Source organism: Nothoprocta perdicaria, unplaced genomic scaffold (assembly GCF_003342845.1).
Source record: "Nothoprocta perdicaria isolate Ctin4 unplaced genomic scaffold, notPer1 scaffold_465, whole genome shotgun sequence".
NCBI lineage: Eukaryota > Metazoa > Chordata > Aves > Tinamiformes > Tinamidae > Nothoprocta > Nothoprocta perdicaria.
In genome coordinates this window covers 139565-161421 of record NW_020455716.1, presented here as the reverse complement: position 1 = coordinate 161421, position 21857 = coordinate 139565, and the positions used below count along the sequence as shown (strand labels likewise).

At 41.4% G+C, this 21857-nt stretch overlaps 2 protein-coding genes across 3 annotated transcripts in view; one reads left to right on the top strand and one right to left on the bottom strand.

Moving 5' to 3' along the window:
* The window catches only part of PRKD3 (protein kinase D3), a 38982-nt gene extending 24729 nt beyond the window's left edge, over positions 1–14253 (top strand). For both annotated transcript variants that reach the window (XM_026046961.1, XM_026046960.1), the window contains 10 exons: positions 585–662; positions 2279–2555; positions 5648–5700; positions 6080–6152; positions 9184–9290; positions 9861–10022; positions 10493–10591; positions 11378–11645; positions 12542–12627; positions 13410–14253. In XM_026046961.1, the coding sequence (XP_025902746.1) occupies positions 585–662; positions 2279–2555; positions 5648–5700; positions 6080–6152; positions 9184–9290; positions 9861–10022; positions 10493–10591; positions 11378–11645; positions 12542–12627; positions 13410–13583 (1377 nt within the window). In that variant the 3' untranslated portion in view covers positions 13584–14253. The remainder of the gene's footprint in view (positions 1–584; positions 663–2278; positions 2556–5647; positions 5701–6079; positions 6153–9183; positions 9291–9860; positions 10023–10492; positions 10592–11377; positions 11646–12541; positions 12628–13409) is intronic.
* A 2026-nt stretch (positions 14254–16279) lies between these two features.
* Positions 16280–21850, bottom strand: NDUFAF7 (NADH:ubiquinone oxidoreductase complex assembly factor 7). Its single transcript, XM_026046964.1, has 9 exons — positions 21809–21850; positions 21655–21735; positions 21040–21150; positions 19927–20137; positions 19372–19430; positions 18560–18673; positions 18286–18429; positions 17840–18013; positions 16280–17483 (listed from the first exon to the last, which is right to left on the bottom strand). The coding sequence occupies exons 1-9, from the start codon at positions 21836–21838 to the stop codon at positions 17271–17273; spliced, it is 1137 nt and encodes a 378-aa protein (XP_025902749.1). The 5' UTR covers positions 21839–21850; the 3' UTR covers positions 16280–17270.
* Positions 21851–21857: the final 7 nt, after the last annotated feature.

Below are 21857 nucleotides of genomic sequence, written 5' to 3'. Positions count from 1 at the left end.
CTGTATGTTGTGACTTCTCACCCCAGCCCCAAGATATTTTGTCCTTTTGAATCTTACAATCCATCGTTCTTTTCTGCCACTTACGACCTTTTTGTGTTGAGAAAAGAATTAAGGACTTGTTCAACTTACTTAGTCCTACAACCCTTGTAGACATTGTTTTGGGGGCAAGAGAAAGCAAGTGCAAGTCCCACAATCATTATTAAGTGAAAATAAATGGATATTTTGTGAGCACATACACCTTGAGTAAAACCTGTGCAGACTGTTACTTCTACGAATTAACAACTGTTGTCACTATAATTACTATAAGGTTAGTGGTTTTGTTGCATTTTTTTCTTGTTTTCAGGCTTATGGAAATAATTTTATAAGGCTCACCTTGAAGTTTAAAAACACCTAACAAAATCCTGTAATCCCCAAATATTTTTAAGTGCTCTATATCTACTGTATCTAGACAAAAATGTGATGTAGGTTAACATTATTTGATGATCTTAGTATTTCTCAATTCTCATTTAAAAATAATAATAATAATAATAAAGGATCTAGCAGTGATATATTCCTTATATATAGTTGTGCTGTATGTTTTGTAGAGAAAAAGACATTACTGGAGACTGGACAGCAAGTGCCTCACACTGTTTCAAAATGAATCTGGAACAAAATATTACAAGGTAATTAATAAGCAACAATTATGTTGTGCTTGATTTGCACAGAATGCTTAATAGACCTGAAATGTGCCTAGAAGTAGTATGATAAGTATTAGCTGCATTTCATTTCTGAAATCAAAACTGGGGCAAGTTAATTATTGGCCGAAGTTTATAAATATGAAAGACCAAGACTAAGTGTCAGAAATTGCATCTCCTCTTAATTACCTTAAGTCTGTCTCTCCTTGTGTTTTGTGTGTGCTGTTCTTCCGAATTGCTAGCATATTAAGTTTTCATCCCAATTACTAGATAAGTGTGCTGGCTAGGTGGCCAGCGTAGTTAAGTGTTGGAATTTTTGCCTTCTGTAAGCTGTGACTGAAAGTTTGCATGCTTATGTGTTTTATTTTAAAGTTTACAAAAAAAAAATTCTAGGCCTAGCAAGATCTAGAGAAAATGTATTTTGTGCCTGACATTATATAATAAATTCAGCACATTGTTAATAATGTGTTTGGAAGCGGAATATTCAGGAAATGGCTTCAAATATATAAACAAGATTTCTCCTTTTCTTGTCTTGCACCTTCAGGTGGGGGCCCAAATCTTGCAGCTTCTTCCTCTGTAACATCTCTCAGATCAAGCCTTTCCTCTGTACACCCAGTTAAACTCTTGTCCAGATCCTTCTGATCCCTATCTTGACCAATGCAGTCTTTTCTTCTCAGACCTCCCTGATAACTGTATTGCCCCGTGCATTCAAAATACAGCTGGTAAAATACCTTCCTTGCTTGTTACTCTGTCCTGCCACTGCTTTTAGCCCTTCCATCTTGCCCGCTCCTTCACTCCTTTTTTTTGTTTGTGTTTGTTTTTAATCTGAGGTTATTTGTTTATCAGGCTTAATCTCAGGTTGTTAGTCTTTACTGTTAGACTCGGTGGTTATATCTCTGTGTATGTGCTGTCTTTCTTAAGAAACTACTGTCTCTTACTCCCCGCCCTAATACCAGTGCGGTGTTCACCTGCTTGTTCACAGCTCTGGAAAGCGCTGTGCCTTTGCACACCTCCACACGTGTGGAATGGGCCTTCTCCAGCTGGTGTCAACTTAGCCATTTCTGCCTTCAGATCTGTTCTCTAACGCTGCTTGTACCTTGCAGTGACAAGGTAGTGACAAGGTAGAGAGGTTGATAGGAATTCATAATATCTATATGAAAGAGAATCTTTCTTGAAATGATATAGTCCTGTAAAGTGACGCTTGTTGACTAGCTCACCTAATCACATCCTTTTCGTAACGTTGTTGTTTCTTCTTCCCCCCTCCGCCACTGTCATGGTTGTATTTAGTTAAGCTGTGTAAGTTACAGGGGGGGCGTTTTATACATGTGCATCATTTGAATAAGCACAGTATGCATAGAGAGTAATAAATGTACAGAGCGCGCTGTGGTGGGGCTAGAAGTCTTTCTAGGAATGTATGGAGGAGTTTAGAAGGTTGGGGAGGTTAGTAGTTGTGTACAGTGTGTCATTAGTTACAAAGCTTGATATTTAATTTCTGATGTATTTGCTTTTGATTTCTTTACAAACATCTTAAGTTCAGAATATCAGTATATTGAAATATTATCTATGTTTTCATATTTTTTTTAATCTTTAATATTTTTCTTCAGGAGATTCCACTTTCAGAAATTCTCCAGGTGACTCAGCCTCGAGATTTTTCAAACATGGTGCAGGGCAGCAACCCATACTGTTTTGAGATCATCACTGACACGATGGTGTACTTTGTTGGAGAAAACAATGGCAGCAGCCATCACAGTCCTGTTCTTGCTGCCACCGGAGTTGGACTTGACGTAGCTCAGGGCTGGGAGAAAGCCATTCGCCAGGCTTTGATGCCAGTCACTCCTCAAGCTAGCGTTTGTACTGCTACAGGACAAGGAAAAGATCACAGTAAGCAGGCAGACAAGGCACTATTGTTCCTATTCTGAAGCTGTTGTTAATACAGATTCCATTTCAGCCAAATGGTTATATAGCAGATGTTTCTGTTCGCTGCTGAATTAGGGTCATAATTTTCTATAAGTTTCTAGAAATTGGCACTCAACTTTGTGGAGGATATATGGGGAAACCTTTTCATCTGTTGTAGCATTCAGCAGTAGCTGAGAATCAGTTTCAATACAAATGTATGTTACAAAGATTTATCATAGAAGTGTAAGAGCACGTTGTGACCTGATGTGTAAAAAACAAACAAAAAACCCCCATACTTTAAGTATTTTTTAACCTACTTTAAAAAATATATCTAATCTGAAAGAACTAGATTTGGATGCCTTCCGATATTATCTGCTATCATTCTTTCCAATCTGTGACATGTCTCTATAGCTAAGAAGGAAAGGAGCTAGTGATGAAATGTAAATGGTGCCAGTGGGAGGAAGAACTGCTGAGCTGCAAGTACTAGGAAAAAATACACTTTTCTTCCTCTGATGACCTCCCTTTCTTCCTCTAGCATAGAATCAGATTCATTATCAGCTACACTCTGTGGTCTCCTCAAGCAGCTCTTGAATTCCTCACGACAGCATTCATTTGCAGCCTGTCCTGAGGCTTGTGCTTCTCTTCTCTAGTTTCCTTTTCTCTTCCAGCTACTCCTTCATCCTCCTGTAGCTGTATGCCTGCTGGCAGGGTTAGTTTCTGTCTCTGATATCTGCTTGCTCTGGATGTATGGTAAAATCAGCAGCAGTTAAGAACAAATAGATGCTAATCTTAAGCACTTGCACATACAACCAGGGCCTGAAATGGAAAACAAACAAGTGTCTGTACTGGCATTTGCATTTAATTACAGGGGAAAAAGTTTACTTTAAAGGTTTACTTTAAAACAAGAGTCCCCAAGAGACTTGCAAAGATTTTTTTTTTTTTTTTCTGTAAAAATGAAGAAGACGATTGTGCAGGTCTAGTAAATAATCACATTTTTATTTTAGAACTTGAAAGTGATAGAGAATAGAGGGATACAGATGGGCAAGTATTTTGGTATGTCCAGGTTTGCAGGATCATAAAGAATTACTGTGAATTTTGGATGGTGTTTTCACCTTTTCTTAGACTAGTTTTACATGTTGTTTTTTAAATTCTGAAATGCTGACTAAGTATCTGTTCTTCCCCTCCTTCTTGCGCTCTGTGAGCCATGAAGTGTGTTTCCAAAACCATTCACTAACTTAAGACTTTTACTTTAAATAATCCAAAGCCTCAAATACTTCATTCTTAGAATAAAAAGAGGAGGAAAGGAGAAGGACATGACTAGTTCTGGAAATACTTCCAGCATCAGTGAATTTGTCAGGTGAAAATAACCAAAAGGCACTAGGCAGTCAATTAATGCCATGTTTTAGTAAGGGAAGCATCAAAAAAGTTAGTGTGCCCTTCCAGTCTGACCCAGGGGAAAAAAATCCTTCCTGACCCCTGTACCTGGCACTTTGGGTACCAAAATGTGTCATAGGATATTTCTGATCTGAGAGGTTGAAGGGGAGATTAAAGGCAGAGGAAACAAACAGTGGTTTATTACCTGATATAGATCTACACATTGAATGATAATGAATTCTGGCATTAAGTATACTGATTTCTTCAGATACATGAATACATGACAAAAATATATGACAAATTTTCAGTCATTATTCTTACATATTTCAGACACTAAGAAAAATCAGCTTATTTGGAGGGAGTAACTCAGCCTCTACCTAGAGTAAGACAACAGGTATTTTCTGCTCTCCAGACATCCATGGACAAGGTTTCAATGTGTTCTCTTAAGCAGTTCCAGAAGCTATGATGTTTTCATTTTCTACTTAATTTATTTCAGTATTGCTGCAGTTTGTCATATATGTGTTGTCCTTAGTAATTTTGTATGCTTTTTTGCTTATTTTTCCATATATCTATGTCCTGTGCTCTTACTGCAGTGCGAACTTGGCTATTCTAGAGGAGAGAACAATAATCAGTAGATACATGGATAGCTGTAATTCCAATTTATATTTCGGATGCAGTGTTCAGAGAAACTTAATTTTTGAGAAATAGTATTAGTGACTATAAGTCACTTTTTTTTGACTTAAAGTGCAGGTGCCAAAAATCAGATACAGGCATTTTCTTCATTCTCTGACAATTTCTAGAGTAAAAAGTCCCAACTTAGGTGATAAAGGCTCTTTCCAGAGTGCTAATAAATCTGTAGTATATTCTGTATTTACATTATATGCAAATTTCTCCTCTGTTTTCCAAGAGTTACCATAGCAAACTTGAAGTGTCTGCTTGTCTGAGAAGCCTGACCTTTCACTTGAAGTCAAAAGAAAAGGAATGTTTTTGACTCGATGCGTCTCTCTCTCTGTGCATCTCCATGTTATTGCTGTGATGAAACTGCATGTCTACATCTGCTGCCTGCTGAGAAGTTCTTTACTGCATCAGATACTTTTAATTGCACAGTATCAGATGACACCTCTTAAATATGCTTTTAAATTCCGGAGATTGATATGAGTCTATAGTTTATTCATGAAATTAAGATTGTTTAAATGGTGTATGTGTGTTTAGATTTTCAGGTCTTCTGTTGTTTGCTTTGCCTGAGTGCTTCCTTCTCTTTACTTATCTTTGTGCATTATTTATGTATATCCTGATGCCGCAGAAAGTTAGTAACCATGTTTGAATATAAATGATCTACTAATCCTATTACCTGTATTTTTCTGAAAGTACCAGAAATTCTTGGTAGTTCAAGGAACTATGATACAACTACCAGCTTGTTATTGCTTTTGGTCTCCAGCTCTTTACAGTGTACACACTTGTAATGCTTTACTGTTTATGTAATTGGGGATGGGATTAAAAATGGACAAATATTTCCAGCACCCTCCCCCCAAACAGATATCTAATCAATCTGTGAATTTTGAGTTCAAGATGTTTCTGCAGAACATCAGTGATAATCCTTTTACTGTGACCAAGTTATAAGTCAGTAAAGATGTTAGTTCTTTCTTAAAGTCAAAGGCTGCACATCTTTTTCCCTTATTGCCTTATTTTCTTTTCAATTGCAGAGGAGTTATCCCTCAGCATCTCTGTTTCAAACTGCCAAGTCCAGGAGAATGTGGTGAGTCGTATACATCATATACCAATATCGTTTATTTGTCAGGGTACTCCAAAGTAATTTATAGTATCTCAGGGCGAACGCAACACCAGGGTATACTGTAGCTAAAGAGTGCTTTGTGATAAATTGAACTGGAGTGCTCCTCACTCAGCAAGCTCTTGATTTATATGAGTGCATGTTCTTGCATGCAGTGCAGCTAAGCAGAACCTCTTCAGGAGATTTCTTCCCTCCTCCCCACTGTAATGACGACTTCCTTTGTCTGGTTTGATTAACATATAATTTTAATACAGCTTAGCTAGTAATAACCAATACGCTTATGAACATTTTGATTATTCCTGATTTTTTTAAATGATTTATTTTATTTTCTTTTTACATGCATTAGGATATCAGCTCTGTGTACCAGATATTTGCTGACGAAGTTCTGGGTTCTGGTCAGTTTGGCATTGTCTATGGAGGTAAATTATAGCAGATTCCATAATATATATAGTTAAGGAGGACGGTGTGTTTATTTGATATCATTACCCTTTTCATATTTGTTTAGCTAAATCTAGGCTGTGTAGATAAAGTTTATCCGACCAAAAAAAAGAAAAAAAAAAAAAAAAACAAGAACAAATAGAATTATTCTGATTTAGTCTCTTACTTCTTTCTTACAATTCATTTTATATGTTTGAGGTTATGCCTTAACATCAAAAACAGTTTAGAGAGTATGTCATATTTTGATCTCAGTTAAAAGCAATGAAATCTCTAATTTGAATTCAGGCCTTGGTTAGTGGTTTTGATTTATTATTGCAAATTCTAATTCTGTTTCTTATACACTATAAGAAATTATTTGTTTAAAAAGGCTATTAGTTATACCTTTTTTAACTGATATCTGTGAAATGCAACTGAAATCAGTAAGAAGATAACTTTTTTTTTTCTGGGTTGTGCTTTGACACTAACAAGAGTTTGTTTTGTGCAAACGTGTTTCACTGCAAATTCCTTGCAGCAGAAGAATAAATTTATTTTTGACAAAGTGTCAGTTTGATGTTTCGGATGTAGCTTTATCACCTCTTTATATAAAAGCTTATGTTAGAAATTCTTTGTAAGTTATGAACAAAATAAAAACTGTAAACATAATATCTGAACTAGGTCACTGTCCTTTTCATCCCATATATTCTATGCAAAGTGTAGAGAAGACTGTAAAGCTGGAAAGGAAGAAAAAAAATGGTAATTAATGGGTTAAGTGTGGGAGCCTTTCTACTTCTGTCCTGTTGTCTTTCTAGTTAGAAAAGAGTGTGGTTTTGATTCTTCTGTGTGTTAATTGTGCAGTTAAATAGTCTGTTACTTCAGAGAATTTGGATGGTCTGGTTTACATCACTCTGGAGAGGTTGTGTTCCCTTCCACATCCCAAGCTGGAAGAGAAAAAAAAATAAAATTAATCAGATTCTTTTACTTGTCCCTGCACATTGCTGAGCTGTTGCTGGTGTTTGGGAGACTAGATCTGCTAGTTTATAATACTCTGTTCTCAGCTCTTTAGGCTTATTGAAATAATAACAACAAACCCTTTTCTTTGAAGAAATAAGATAAAATTAGGATGCTTCTTTTGCTGCGTCCCTATACTTTACAGAAAGCATTTTAATTATTACAATATCTGACCCCTTTCTTTTCTCCTATATTCTAAAATTCTGTACAAAACTCCACCTTTTACAAGTTGAAAATCAATAACTAAAAGATAATGACATCCAGTTTCTGTTTTTTTTTTCAGTAAGAGCTCTTTCCCTCCCCACACCCTTTTTTTTTTTTTTTTGTTTCATTTTTTTCTGATTAGTTTTGAAGGGTCTGAAAAATGTGGAGGGATAAAAAGAAATTTTTGGCACTTTCTTGCTGATGTAAACTTGTCACTAACCATTGTACCATTGTAGTGCTTTGCATAGGGAAAGGATTTCTGTTACTCTTTAGTCATTTTTAGTTTTAGCTCTAGTCTAGTTGCTATAGTAAGTACTCTGTTGGTTTTGTATTTTAGATCTCTTGAAACCCAGTATTTATCTTCTGCGTTTTGCATCTGGTTCCTAATGATATTTCTGCTACATTTTGTTAGATTTTTTTTTTTATTTTGAAATCACAATTGCACTCCTGGAATTTGTAGATTTTTAAATCATACTAGCTGTAAATATCAATGATTTCCAATATTATTCCTAAAAATTGCTGATTTATTTTTACAAGATACAGAATGACAAAACTCCCTAGATGAATCTGCCTTCACAGATTCTAGTTTCATGCTGCTTCATGTAACACCCCGCTGTGTAGTTTAATCCCTGTATTCGAACTAATGTAAATTTCTTCTAGCAGTTTTTTGCTCTTTAGTCGCTAAGTCTATTTGGCAGCCTCGTTAGACCCCTTGGGAACTGAGTCCTCTCTCAATCGACCGCATCTTCTCCAGTGGAGATGAACCTGGTTTGGGCCCCTTATTCCTGACGTTCTTTAGGGCAGGTCCATTGCCTGCTCCATGGAGCAGCCCATGGGAGCAATTCCCGTGTCCTGGTGCAGAGCAGCGGGTGAGGCCAGGCTGGCAGCTCCGCTCCCCAGAGCCCTGCCTGCCTGGGACGCTGGAACCACCTGCCTTGGAGCCCTGTGTGGGATTCCTCTTCCTACAGGAGCTTCCCATAGCTTTGTGTCTTTGAACAGATACTTTCTGCTTTTTTTTTTTTTTTTGATATTAGTTTGTTTTAGATTAGTATTAGTTTTGTAGATTGTCAAGGTCTTTCAGTATGTGATCCTGTTAATCTTCCTGATTTGCACGTGAAAGAAAACAGCTTAGCACTTGCTGGGAGCGTCTGTAAGGAGTCACAGCTGGTCCTTTAGCTCTTGAAATCTCCTTGTGTTGCAGAATATTTCTCGGTCAGCTGCTGCAAGCTGCAGCAAGAAATATTTGGCATAATCAGCACTTTCACCTTAGCCTAGGCCTTTAGAGCTTTCTGAGAGCAATAGTCTGCCTTCTGGGAGTTAATCTTTTCCTCTTCGGGGCACTGAGCTACCCCACATTCTCACAGAGCATTAGATATTGCCACCTGTGCACACGGAGCCCATGAAAGCGTTTGCTGAAACAACTGGAGAGAACTTTGTACATTTTGTTCACATTGGTCCTGATTTTTTTTTTTTTTTTTTTTTGTAATATCAGAGACAAGATTGTGGAAGTTTCAGTAACACTTGTCAATTTGCAGGGCACTTGTGCGAGGGAAAACATCACTTGAAAGCTTGTTCCTATGGGCAATGTGCGGCCTGACAGCAGAGCAGTAGCTGATTTAAACTTACCTACGGCCTTCCTGTTCAGGCAGATCACTTCTTGTTACTCATTTACCAGTTGTAAATTTAAATATAAATATTGATATGTTCTGCACTTCCACAAAATACACTTGTTTCCTCCAAAAGGAGGTATACTCTGCTGGTATATTTTGTAGCTATGAATTGCTTCTACTTCTTGATGTCTGACGTTAATTTCCTTTTTAGGAAAACACAGGAAGTCTGGAAGGGATGTGGCTATCAAAGTCATTGACAAGATGAGGTTTCCAACCAAACAGGAAAGTCAGCTTCGTAATGAAGTGGCTATTCTCCAGGTATAGAAATATTTCTAGATCACATTGCAGCTTCTGAAATAAGTCACTAATAAGATTATTTTTAATGTGTGTAAATGCTCTGAATTGGTTTCTAAATCTGTGTGAGACCTCTGAATCTTTCTGTAAAAGAGAATCTTACGAGTGTGGGAATTTCTTAATATTTGATGGAGTAGGTAAGCAGGTGGTAGCATCTCCTCCCTGTAGAGGAGTTGCATCTCCTTTGGTTCTGTGATGTCTCCCCTAGGTAGCAGAAAAATGTGTATGACTTTTGATTGTCTCATCACCACTCCTGGCCCACTGATTCATGGATGTTATTCTTGTGTTCTGTACTCAAGCTGCTGAGTGTTTTAACTGTAAAATTGCTTTGTATAATTACTGTCAAACGAATTAGTCTTAATGCTGATAACCGGCATGTTTCAAATACCTTTTTCCTTCAGGTACTTTGTTTTTCATCTCTAACTCTCTCCTTAAGTGCATATATGGTTCATTAATGGTTCAAAATACCCGCATAATTCAGAATATAACTTGATGCTTCAACTTTCCTGATGTCCTTGTACCGCTTGATTTTAGAATTTGCACCACCCTGGGATTGTAAACCTGGAATGTATGTTTGAAACGCCGGAGCGGGTCTTTGTTGTGATGGAGAAGCTGCACGGGGATATGCTGGAGATGATCCTCTCCAGCGAGAAAAGTCGGCTGCCGGAGCGTATAACGAAGTTCATGGTCACACAGGTCGGTGCTCGGGCCATCTGTCTCCAGAGGATAGAGTGGACTTGGCTTCCAGTGTTATTTGGGAGGGGGGTCAGGGGAAGGGGCTTCCAGTACAGTTGTTTTGGAGGGACAGCACAGGTGCTGCCAAGCTAGTGGAAGCTGAATAAAAACAGAAAGAATTCTCTATTTATTCGATTCTGAATTTTGCCATTCTTCCCCAAAATATAAAACTACAGACATCCAGTGATGCTCTTCAGAAAGCTTAATGTTTCCCAACATATGATCTTCAGCTTAAAAAGGAAGATAAAAACTGTCAGTTCCAAATCTTGATACGGCAGCAAGAATATTATTTGTGCTGTTTAACCATTTTAACTCTTTAAAGACTGCAGATAAAATTATTGTACTACTTGGTGTGTGGCTTTTGATATTTAAGGCATTTTCAGTCAGCTGACTGGTTTTGGAAATGTTCCGTTTTTTTTTTTTTTTTGTAGATACTTGTTGCTCTGAGGAATTTACATTTCAAGAATATTGTGCACTGTGATTTAAAACCGGAAAATGTACTACTAGCATCAGCAGAGCCATTCCCTCAAGTGAGTGAAAATTAAAAAAACAAAAACCTTTTCATTGTTCTTTGTTAAGGAAATACAGCCACTGCAACTTAAAAAGGGATCCATAGTTAACTGATTTAGTCTGCAATTACTTGAGGTAGTGCTTCAAGGAAATACTTCCAATCCCACGAGGTTCATGTTATGTGGATGGATTCAGTAACGCCACCCGGATGCCCTTGGTGCTGCTTTCCCCTGTACCCTGGGAGGAGGGTTTGTTAACTTGGGTTTGGTGATGGACTTGATGTGGACCTTGTATCTGTGCAAGACCTTGTCTGCTGTCTTCAAGATAAGACGCTTTCCCAGAACCAGGAAGATTTGAGCGTTGGTGCAGGCCACAACTGTTCATACTGCTCCTCTGCCCAGGGGTAGCTGGGTTTGAGCTCTAGCAAAAAAATCAGCCTGCGATTTCTGCTTAGATTTCCCTGGAAATATGATGAAATATGATTAAGAGGCATGTGAGCGGGCTGGGTTTCATGCACATTTCTCACTCGGATTCTGTGTTGTGTGAAGCTGCTGAGTCTGGAGCAGAGTTTATTTTTGCTTGCTCAGTCGTGGCTGTGTGAAGGCCAGTTCACATCTCCTCCTTGAGCGTGGCTCATCCACAGCCTCATAGGCCAGTCACTTGAGGCTTTAAATTGCGGTTTATTTAGTGCACCCCAGATGCAACTAGTGGCAGAAACGGGATCTAGGAGCCCCCTGGTCTTGGGCAGCTGTGTGCTTGAGACATGAACCAGAGATTTCTCAGTTTCAAATGTGCTTCTGTTGCAGGTGAAGCTCTGTGATTTTGGCTTTGCTCGTATCATTGGTGAGAAGTCGTTCAGGCGCTCGGTGGTGGGGACCCCCGCTTACCTCGCCCCGGAGGTGCTCAGGAGCAAAGGCTACAACCGCTCCCTAGACATGTGGTCGGTGGGAGTTATTGTCTATGTGAGCCTCAGTGGCACCTTCCCCTTCAACGAAGACGAGGATATAAATGATCAGATTCAAAATGCAGCATTTATGTACCCGCCAAATCCCTGGAAGGAAATCTCTAGTGAAGGTAAAGAAATATATATATATTTTTTTCCTATTACTGTGTCTTTATCTGCATATAACTGAACCACAAGTTTGACTTAACAGCATGAAAATTATTGGTAGTTGGGTTGCTGCAGACCGTGCCCACAGAAGTAAATACCTGCTAACTTGTTTGTGAAACAGAAATTGGCAGTTCTGGTATTTTGGATCATTTTCAGTGGGAGAGTCGAGAGATTTAGTAAGAAAAGTTGGTGTAAAAACTGTATTTACCCCAGTCCTTACACTTGCAATTTTCTGTCACAGTAAACAGCAGGCTTAGCTCATTCTTCCAAAAATCCCAATGCAAAATTAGCTCTTGCATGAATATTTGCTGATCTCTTAAAATGTGTTTGATTCAAACTCAAATATAATTAGAACATTGGATTCAAAATTGGATGCAGAAGTTGATTTGGTACCTTAAGCAAAGCTAAACTCACTTGTCAGATTTTAATGTCCCAGAAGTTTTATAAAGTTAACTGTTAAAACTCTTGCTTACAATGTGTATATGATTAATACAGAGATGCATGTGGAAGAATGCACACAAAATGGTGAAATCATCTACATGGTTTTGGATCACAGAATTATGCTCTGGTTGTTTATGTACTTCTGAAAATAGCTAAAATGAATAGGACAAAGAAAAAAAAAGTAGTAAAATAGTAAAGCTCTCATTGTTTCATTTAAGAAAAACAAAACAAAAACTTACCTCATACCTGTTCTTTAACCTTACTTAACCTGAGTAAATATATTTTATATCAAATGTATAAGAGCTTGATTCAGATTATTATACATACATGTATTTTAATAATCTTTCACTGCTGTACATGAGTGATTGTACAGGTGAATGGTATTTAAAGTAATTTACCTGTTCTGTTTCTTTGGCAGCTATTGATTTAATAAATAATTTGCTTCAAGTGAAGATGAGAAAACGTTTCAGTGTTGACAAGTCTCTTAGTCACCCCTGGTTACAGGTAAAACCACCTGCCTTCTTTTTAGTTAAGTTTATAAAATTTATGTTTTGTGTGGATGAAAAAATATTTTTGGGATGAAATCCTTTAGGCTGATACAAAGCCGTCTGAGAATGGTTTGAACATTTCTGTTGAATATTTTTAAGATTTTATGCATTCAGGGATTGTGCCCATCTCTTTAATGGCTGGTTCACTTGGATGAAATTTTGTCTGCTCTCACCATTACTTTTCTCATTTCCTGCCTGTCACTGCCCTGATGTTTTCCCCACTGCTTCCTGTGTGCTGGCAGTGATGGGTGCCTGGAGCTCCACTGAAATGCATTTCGGTGCACAAGTGTGTGCTACAGCTTGCAGTTGTTTTAGGAGACTGTGGTTTGAAATAGGATTTATTTTTGTGGTTGGACTTGATTCTTTTCACAGTAGTCTCATAATACTCTGTGTGTGTGTATACACACATAAATAAATTGGAAGACACTGAGAGTAAAATACGAATTGAATATGAACATTGCAGTATTTCATGTATGTACATATAATGTACATATTTAAATTGGTAGTATAGCTTAGATATGTCTAGAAGAATGTTCATAAATGTTACCAGCAGTGTCTTAGATGCTGGCCTCTTTCTTTTTGAGCTGTTCTGCATGCACATGCTTGGTTTGACTTTGGAACACACACTGCTGTATTTCCTGGTTATTTATATTAAAAGTAGCCACTGCTTAATTTCTCCTTGGGAACGCTGTGCTGCTGTTTCTTAAACTGCCGTGTTGAACCTTGCTCACTGCTTAGGATTATCAGACTTGGCTTGACCTCAGAGAATTCGAGACGCGCATCGGGGAGCGCTACATCACGCACGAGAGCGACGACGCGCGCTGGAAGGAGCACGCGTGCGAGCACAACCTCGAGTACCCCCAGCACTTCATCATGGCTCCCAACCCAGACGACATGGAGGAAGACCCTTGAGTCGCTCCTTACGCTGAACTGCAGCAGAGAAGGGCACTCGGACAAACTGGAGATGAGTTTTGGAGCGACTGTTGCTCTCCGAGCGCTGCTCACTTAGTGTACAGAACTGCACAGAAACTGCAGGGGGAGAGGCTGTCGTCTGGCAAGCGCTGCTCCGTCTCGGACTGAGCTACGAGTAGCCGCTGGCAGCGGGATGGCCCTGCTGGATAACGTGTCACCAGGCTGCGTGGCCACAAGCTGGCGCTGAGGTGGGATGTGCACAGACTGATGCTTTGTGTGAGTTTTTCAATTTTTTTTTGTAGTTTATGCAATAAGAATTTTGTAACAGTTTCCTAATCCCTACGTATTAGGCCATAGAGAACTGTTTTCTGTTATTTAGATACATCTCCCATTTACTAGATTGTGCATCGTGGAAAGAGACTGTACAAGGAAATGAGTGTGGAACCCCTTGGCTGATAGCAAAGCATGGTGGCTTAGGACTGAACACGGCTTCACAGACGAAGGAATAATTTGCTGCTGTTGAGACAGTTGAATGCATCTGTCTTTGCCCTAGCTGAACTTTTTTCCCAGGTACCTGAAGAAAGAAAACCCCTTTACTACTTACATTCCTCTAAAAGAGCTGGCTGACAATCTAAGGAGATGACAATCAAAGCAATGCTAGTCCTTTCTTCTGCCTCTTAGAGCAGAGCAATCGCCCGTGATACAACATGCTGCTGTGCAGGGTGGCACTTGTCCAGGCCACAGGCGTTTTGCCTTAAAAGCATTCCCGTGGCGCACAGGGAGCAGATGCTGCCCATCCTGCAGCCTGAAGAAGTTGCTCCAAGCTAAAGGAGGTGGGAGGGGAAAAAAGGGAAGCCAGAGGGGATTATACATGACTTTCTCCAGTTGTTTTGAATACTTAACTTTTGATTTTTAGAAGAGTTTTTAAAGGTTTCCTGGTCTGGTATGTCGAGAGCAGTTTGTATCCTGCTCCTGTCTTTGCTCCGGAGCTCTGAGTTGCTGATGCATCAGCAGCTGGGCAGGGGGAGGCAGGGCCTTTGCCTCCCCCCTTAACCCGCAGCCCCTCCTGGCCTCTCTCGGCGCTCGGCTTTGTTGGTTGTGAGCAGCAGTGGATGAGAGGCCAAAAGCAACTCCTGGGTCAGGTTCTGCCTACGCCTCAGCTGCCGTATTCCTAACCACATACTGACCTGCGGCACAACTAGAAGCAGCGATTTTCTTAGGGAATAATTCCCTTAGAGGAATAGCCTATCAGTTAAAAGTGGCTGATATTTCAAGGAAGTTTGAGGCCTTCTGTGTTAAAGAGATAGATGTAAGAGAAAGATTTGTTTTTTTCTCCTACTGCAAAAATACGGGAAAAGTGGGTTTGTGTTTTGGCTTGAGGGGAAACAGCTCTGTGCTGCTGGGGTGCTGAGTGGCTGTTCCTGTGCTCCTGATGTGGTGCCAGTGCTGCTTAACTGGAGCTTGGCTCCACATACCTTCTAGTGCTGATACAGGCTGGAGCTGCAAAGGCAGCGGAGCCTGTGGGGTGCAGCTCCTCTCTCCCATGAGTATTGTCTGTCTGCCTGTATTTTTTTTTTTCCTACTGTCGTTGAGGTAGGAAAGTAGTCGAGCAGACCCTGTTTCGAAGCTGATAGATAAAGATAAAACTTCCCAAGGTGGCTGCAGGGCTGGCAGCCACATCCAGGGTAGTCCATGGGCTCTGCAGGGCTATTCCCCACCGGCCCATCGTGCGGCACCCCCAGGCCACTTCTCCCTGGCTGCTGCCGTGGATGTGGCTGCTGCCTGGTGCAGGTGTGGAGGCTGCTCCGGCAGAGCCGGGGTGGGGGCCGGAGCCTGCGCGGGCGCCCGGCGCTCTCTGTGGCTGCGCTGGGAGCCCCGCGGGCAGAGCGGCCCCCTTCCCGGCGTCCCCTGCACCCGCTCGGCAGCACCGTCGTTTTCTCAGGTCTGTGCAGGGGCCCTGCCGGCAGCAGCCCGCGCCGCGCCTGCACTCAGCGCCTTTCTCTCCTTTTTACGCTGACTGAAGCGTAAAGGAATTGCCAAGGGGCAGAACTTGGCCCTTAACCTTGCTCTCCTGTCGGGGCTGGCAGGGTTTCAGGACCGATGCTTCTCTGGGAGAGGCACCTATTTTGTACCTTGGGAACCAGAAATCTGTGGGTTAGGGAGTATTTGCCCAGGTCTGGTAAGGGAAGCAGCACTTTTTTTCTAACTTCCATCCGTCAAGTGACCAAGTTTCAGTGAAGCCATTGCTCTCTTCCATCCCACCTGGAATAATGTAGGTATATTCTCCTTTTAAACTTCATTTTTTTTAACTGGAGCTGTCATTTCAGGTTTTCCTGCTTTTCTTTAAGGGAAAGAAAACAGCTCAGTTTGAAAAACACAACAGGGATAGGGGAGGGGAAAGGAAAGATGGGACAACAGTGAAGTAAAGGGCCTGGCTGGAGCCTCTCCCCTAAAGGCTGCTCTGCTCCCAGCCATTAACCAATGAGCTATTTATTGTTCAACATTTATTTAAAAGAAGGAAAAAAAAAAGGCAAAAAAAAAAAGCAAGCTTTTGGAGTAGAGTGCCTGACAATCCATGCAGGCTGACAGGGACAGATGCTACAAGCCACAAGGTAATAGTTGAGGAACCAAAAAAATCAGACATATATTAGAAATAAAGTTACTTCATTGAGTAGTAGAAATAGCAGACATTTTATTCCCTTTTTTCTGCTTTTACTGCAAACTTTGACAGCAGTAAGATACATTGTTTAATATCCTTACCCCTACGTGAATTCAGTTGCATTCATTCAAGAAATAGTGCTACGATGATGCTACAAAAAGCTCATGTAAAATTTATAGCCTCAAAAGGACACTGTCAACTACTTTTATATTTTTATACATCCCCATGTTTGTAAATATCCTCTGATAAGCTTGAAAATAAAATTTATTTCCCTACCACATTTGTGTTTTTTTTCTTTTTTAATCTGCATAGATTCTCTCCGTCACACCCCTCCAATGCTCCTTCCTAAACCTTGCATTTTATTTGTGCCTGTCATTTGTCTGAACTCAGTTCTGGGAATTGCTGCTAACAGGAGCCTTGTGCCTAACACCTGTTTACACCTGCTTGCACAGTTACCTTGGAGGGACCTTTAGGGAAGAGTGAAGGGGTGTCAGTGAATACTGCCGGTTGTACAAGCACCACAGCTGGGTCTATTTAAAGCATATTTTTATCATGCCTTTATCATGGGCCAAGGGGGAACTGCTTTAACTTGATTCCAGAGTGAGTCCTTGTCTTGGCTCTAGAGCAAGGCCTCTGAGAGGGGCTGTTGGTTCCCTCTTCTGCATCCACTTGTTTTTGCAGGTGCAAGTTCTGTCTGTCTACACGTCCTTTTGAGTAGGTCCATAAACAGATGGGTGCCTTGCAGCGGCTTTAATTTAGCCTCCCCCAAAACCGTGGGCCTAAGCCCTCAAGCGGGGCTGCTGTGAGGAAATTGCCTGGAGGCATGAAGTGTGACATTTCCCCTGCTTTCTCTTCAAAGACGGCTTGTAAATAGTTTAATTCCTTAGTGCATATCTAGATATTGTTGAGCACAGTACTGCAAAGCATAGGGGTATGTGAAACCATGAAATGCACAGGATTCAGGTTAGTCTCCTTTCATTATTTTAATAAACTGCTCCTAAAAATGTCCGCTCCTAGGCATTTTGCACTTATTTCAGTGAGAGTTCACCAAAGCCAGCAACAGGGACTAGGGGAGCTCGTGGTTGGGTATTATCTTTCTGGTCAGGATATGTAAGTCTGTGATGAGGCAACAGGGCAAAAAAATTAAAGCAGTCTCCCATTTTCTTGGGATTCATCAGCATATCGTAGCTGTTACGTAATTGCTTCTGGGTTGCCGTGTCCTGTGAATTCTGGAGGAGCACCTAGAAAGAAAACAGAAGGCATGTTGCACCTGCCCGGCCTGTACATATTCCCTTACACCTGCCATCTCCTACTGCATCTTTTTATTGGCACCAATTTGAGAGGAATGATGTCCAGTGGAACTGGCAGGTTCCTGCTGGACCTCGTACATCAATGCACATTGCAAACATTTCCATGGGATGCTCTGGGCTATAACACAATCAGGTTTGCTCAACAGCTCTAGAGAAGGAAAATATTTGCTATCAGAACAAACCTGAATAGGTTTGTACAAAGCCAGCTTATTAAATTAGCCTCTTGCTGTTTCTGAATATCATTTGTGGATTAGAATTGTGTTTGTATCTGTCAACACTATTGTTACCTGCAGCCGGAGGTCTATGCCCATGTTTTTCAAAAATTCCCGCTGTTTTATGGGGCCTAATGTGGCTGTTCTTCCCTGCGTCATCTTGCGGAGGTAGCTGAAATCCACATCTGCCGTCAGGTCTGCTGTACCCGGAGCTTTCAGCACATCATGAAGTTTGTGATTCCGGAATCCCTGGAAAATTAAATGGGAAGAGGGCATTGCTGGCATTGCTGTACTCTAGCTCCCAGAGCTGGGGCTACCCTTCCTCCCAACTTAGTCTTTGCTGAAGTCAGGCATGCAAATGTGAGATAAATGTAGAAAGGGTTCAGATTAAGCAGTACCACAGGGCTATGTCTTATGGTTGCGGCATAATACATTTTTTTACTATTACATCCACTTAAAACCTTTCAATTATTAGATTAATGCTGAAAATAAGACTAGAGTGCAGTAGGTGTGCACCTTACCCGGAAAGTGTCTGTTTTGGTTCCATCGTGACCGTAATCAGCAATGAGAGCAGCCCCTCCATCCTTTTCTAGACGATGGGCAAGTCTCTGAACGAGGACCCCAGCCTCAGGACACACTTCCACGTGCTCTCTTGTTTCTTCAGGCTAGTGCAGAATTGAAAAATCACAAGGCCAGCATAAGCAAACCTTGCTGCCAAAGGAACTGAGAGGCAATAACTGCATCTGAAAGAGCCAATAATGATCTACGTATTAGTTTCAGTAGTTAGGACCTTACCTGAATAAAGTTTTGTGTCGCAGGGGTAGCGGATGGTGCCAGGACAAACCGGAGCTGGTCAGGAACTTCTGGATCTTCATCAACCAGCACTTCACGCCATCCTCTATCTGTTCTCTGTTTAATGAACGCAGAGGAATGATTTTCTGTCCTAATGAGGACACAATTTCATCTCTGATTCAACTAATGTGTCAGACTAGCATGTTTCTCTCAGAAATTTTAAGAATGTAACATGCTACTAACAGCTACCTATTGCTGCCTTGGTACAAGCTTGTGCTAGAACCTGGCCTACAGTCAACAACTTCAGCTTTCATTATACTTAAAGGGAATAAATGATACTACAGAGAAAATGCTGCCTCCTCTACTTCCAGTACCTTGGTCTGGTGCAATGCTTAAGTTGCTAAAGATTTTTCCTGCTTCTAATAGTGATTTTGATAAACTAATTAATACACTGGCATTGCAAGTGTTTATTCTAAAAGCTAACTAGCTTTTGTTTTGCTGTTGCCCTTGTTTTGCTACACCTTTTAAATGAAAGGCCTTCAGAGTTCAGCTTCTTTGGTGCTAGTAATACATAGAATAATACTGAAATTAAATTCTTACTAATGTAGCATCAATAATAAGAAACTTGAGACTTAACTAAGTAAAATATAAATCTTTTTTACTAATATCTTGTCCAATTACCAGGTAAATTAAGCTTTACTTTGTCCAGGTCTGATTAGAAATATTCTACCATAGTCACTGGATATGTCCAAGTTGGCAGCATAATTCTTTTCCTTAAAGAGGCAAGCACATTCACAATTATCTTCTTGCAATACCTGAAACTTATGTATGGGCAGGGCATCAAAAAACTCATGTGCTAAATAAAAGCTGTAACCTGTTGGAAGGAGAAAGAGAATAAGTTCAAGTATTTGTTTCAAAATGGTGCTTTAAAAGCAGTTTCCACTTAATTTTTTTTTAATATTTTAATTAAGCTAGTTAATATCACTATGAAATAATTGTCATTATTTCCAGCATTGAAAGCATCCCAAGACAACATTTCCACAGCTAGCTAACAATGTATGTTTTTTAGGACTTTTGAACACCTGTACTAATGTTAAGGCAACACAGTCAGTAACCGAGCCACACAAAGAAGTGCTGGAGCTTATGGAGGAGGTGACTGTTCCGAAACGAAGACTGTCAGAAGTGGTTGCCACTATGGGCGGCTGAGGCAAGATCCTGGGTCAGGCTCCCACCAGAAAGAGGAGCTAATATGGATGTTATGGAGCTGTGGAGCTGCTATAAGGATATCTTGCTAGCAAAGATCTCCTCAGTTGTCCAAAATGGCAAATAGAGAGGAGCCATCCCTGTAACGACACCTTCAGGTTCCTCACCTTGTGGCACATCTTGAATGTCTCGGTACCAGGAGATGGGGATTCCAGTCTTGCTAATGCCTTTCATGTAAACAGGGTCGTCCCTGGGGCTTGACTGCACCTGCCCTCCTGTCAGCATCTGTGCTTGGATCTCACTGAGTCTGGGACTCACTTCTACCAGGTGAATAGAAATATCACATTTACTAAGTAAAGAGGCAAGCTGCTTGAAGACCTATAAACACAGATGAGTTCCATTAGGCACAGTCACATGTTATATACATTAAATGGTTAAGAATGAAAAACAGGCAAGTTGTCTCCCGTATTTATATTCAAGAGTAGAGATTCAGTGGCTTTCACTTAGCAAAATGCCCTCACTGCTGTTCCAGAACGAAACAGGAATTCCTAGCTCAATTTTAATAAAAGCTGTTAAGCTTCTTCTAGACAAACTGGCAAATGAAGACCAAATGTTACGCAGCAGCAAGCACAGTAATACCCCGTGCTCATTCAAAATGGTAATAGGCTTAAAGCAAGTGGCTCCTCTAGTGCTAAGTTCTGCCTGCTTCAGGAGGTGAGTGCTCACCAACCGCTATTATATATTTCACTATGCTTTGTACAATTCTTTTTCATTAACAAACATAAATACAATAAAACTTCTGAGGTGCTGAATGAATCCCATTAGCAATCTGCTTTTGAAATGGAAATATTTTAATGAATGTATACTTATGCAAGAGTGATGGAGCAGAAAGGGTTAATTCAGAAACAATAAATCAGTGAAATTCTCCAAGAAAACGATACAAGTTCACTTTTCCAGTTTAAATAATGCTTTCCTATAAATAATTTGTAATCTAATATTCCTGCCCTCCCTTTCTATTAAGTTTTACTTGGAGCTGTGTGTGTGCACTGCACACAAGCACTGGCCCAAGTTCTGTGCTCACTTTGGAGGCCCAGTCATTGCAGCAGAAGCAGCAAGTTTCTGTTTTAACAAGAATTCAAGCTGCAGGTCTGCTAAGGCAAATGACTGGCTTCCTAGGTAAGATTTAATCTCTGCAGCAATCTGCATCATCCAAGAGCCTCGTCCTTTGCGCCAGGTGTGCGTGTGCGTGGGAACGAGGCCCGCAGTGCTGCTGCACTCACCCGCAGGATGTCGTGGGTCAGGCTGCCCCGGCCGGGGCCCAGCTCCACCAGCTGGAACGCGCCGGGCTTGCCAGCCGCCATCCACTCGCTGACGTACCAGACCCCTATGAGCTGCCCCGGGGAGGCAGCGCAGGCGAGAGACACAGCTTTACAATCCACGGGAGACGACACCCGCCCTCTGCCTGCCAGTGACTAAGATATCTAGCAGCAATCCCAGGCTTGTAGCACAAGGACCAGCGATGAGAAGTCACTGCAATAGCTGGCACTGCGGCTACCCGCCCTCAGCCTGCTCCTCGGCAGGGACTGTTCCCTCAGCAGCAGCAGCTGGAAGCCGCGTGAACGGGTTGGATGTTTTCCCATCTGCTGCCTCCAAAGGACTTAAGTTACACCGAAAACGAGGGTCGCTACCCCAATATGTTTGCAAGAACCTTCCTTGAGGGCCATATGCTTATGCAGAACCCAGCATGAGCGCACTGATGTTCAGGGCTTTGGAGAAGTTACGGTGCTCCAACGCAGAAACGAGGGAGGCCAATGACTCTTCCTGTCACTTAAGGACGGGAGCCCTGCTTTGGAAGGGGGCGGCTCCCCGCCGCGGCGCCCCGCGCCCCACGTTACCTCCCCGAACACCTGGCTCATCTCGGGCGAGGTGACGAAGTCGCCGCTCTCGCCGACGCCGCCGCGCCGCGTGTAGTAGCCCTGCGGAGGGGAGAGGCCGTGAGGCCCGGCCCGGCCCCGCGCCCGCCCCGCACCGGCGCGGCCCGGCGCGCACCTGCGCGGGGTTGGTGAGCGCCTCCCGCATGTACTCGGCCACCGTGAGC

Excerpts from the sequence above, each read along its gene's own strand:
- NDUFAF7 (XM_026046964.1), bottom strand. The coding sequence starts at position 21,838 with ATGCGGGAGGCGCTCACCAACCCCGCGCAG. Across the intron at positions 20,138-21,039 it reads TGACCCACGACATCCTGCGG|GTCTTCAAGCAGCTTGCCTC; the intron begins GTGAGTGCAGCA and ends CTGTGTTTATAG. Across the intron at positions 17,484-17,839 it reads GCATAGACCTCCGGCTGCAG|GTGCTCCTCCAGAATTCACA; the intron begins GTAACAATAGTG and ends TTTTCTTTCTAG.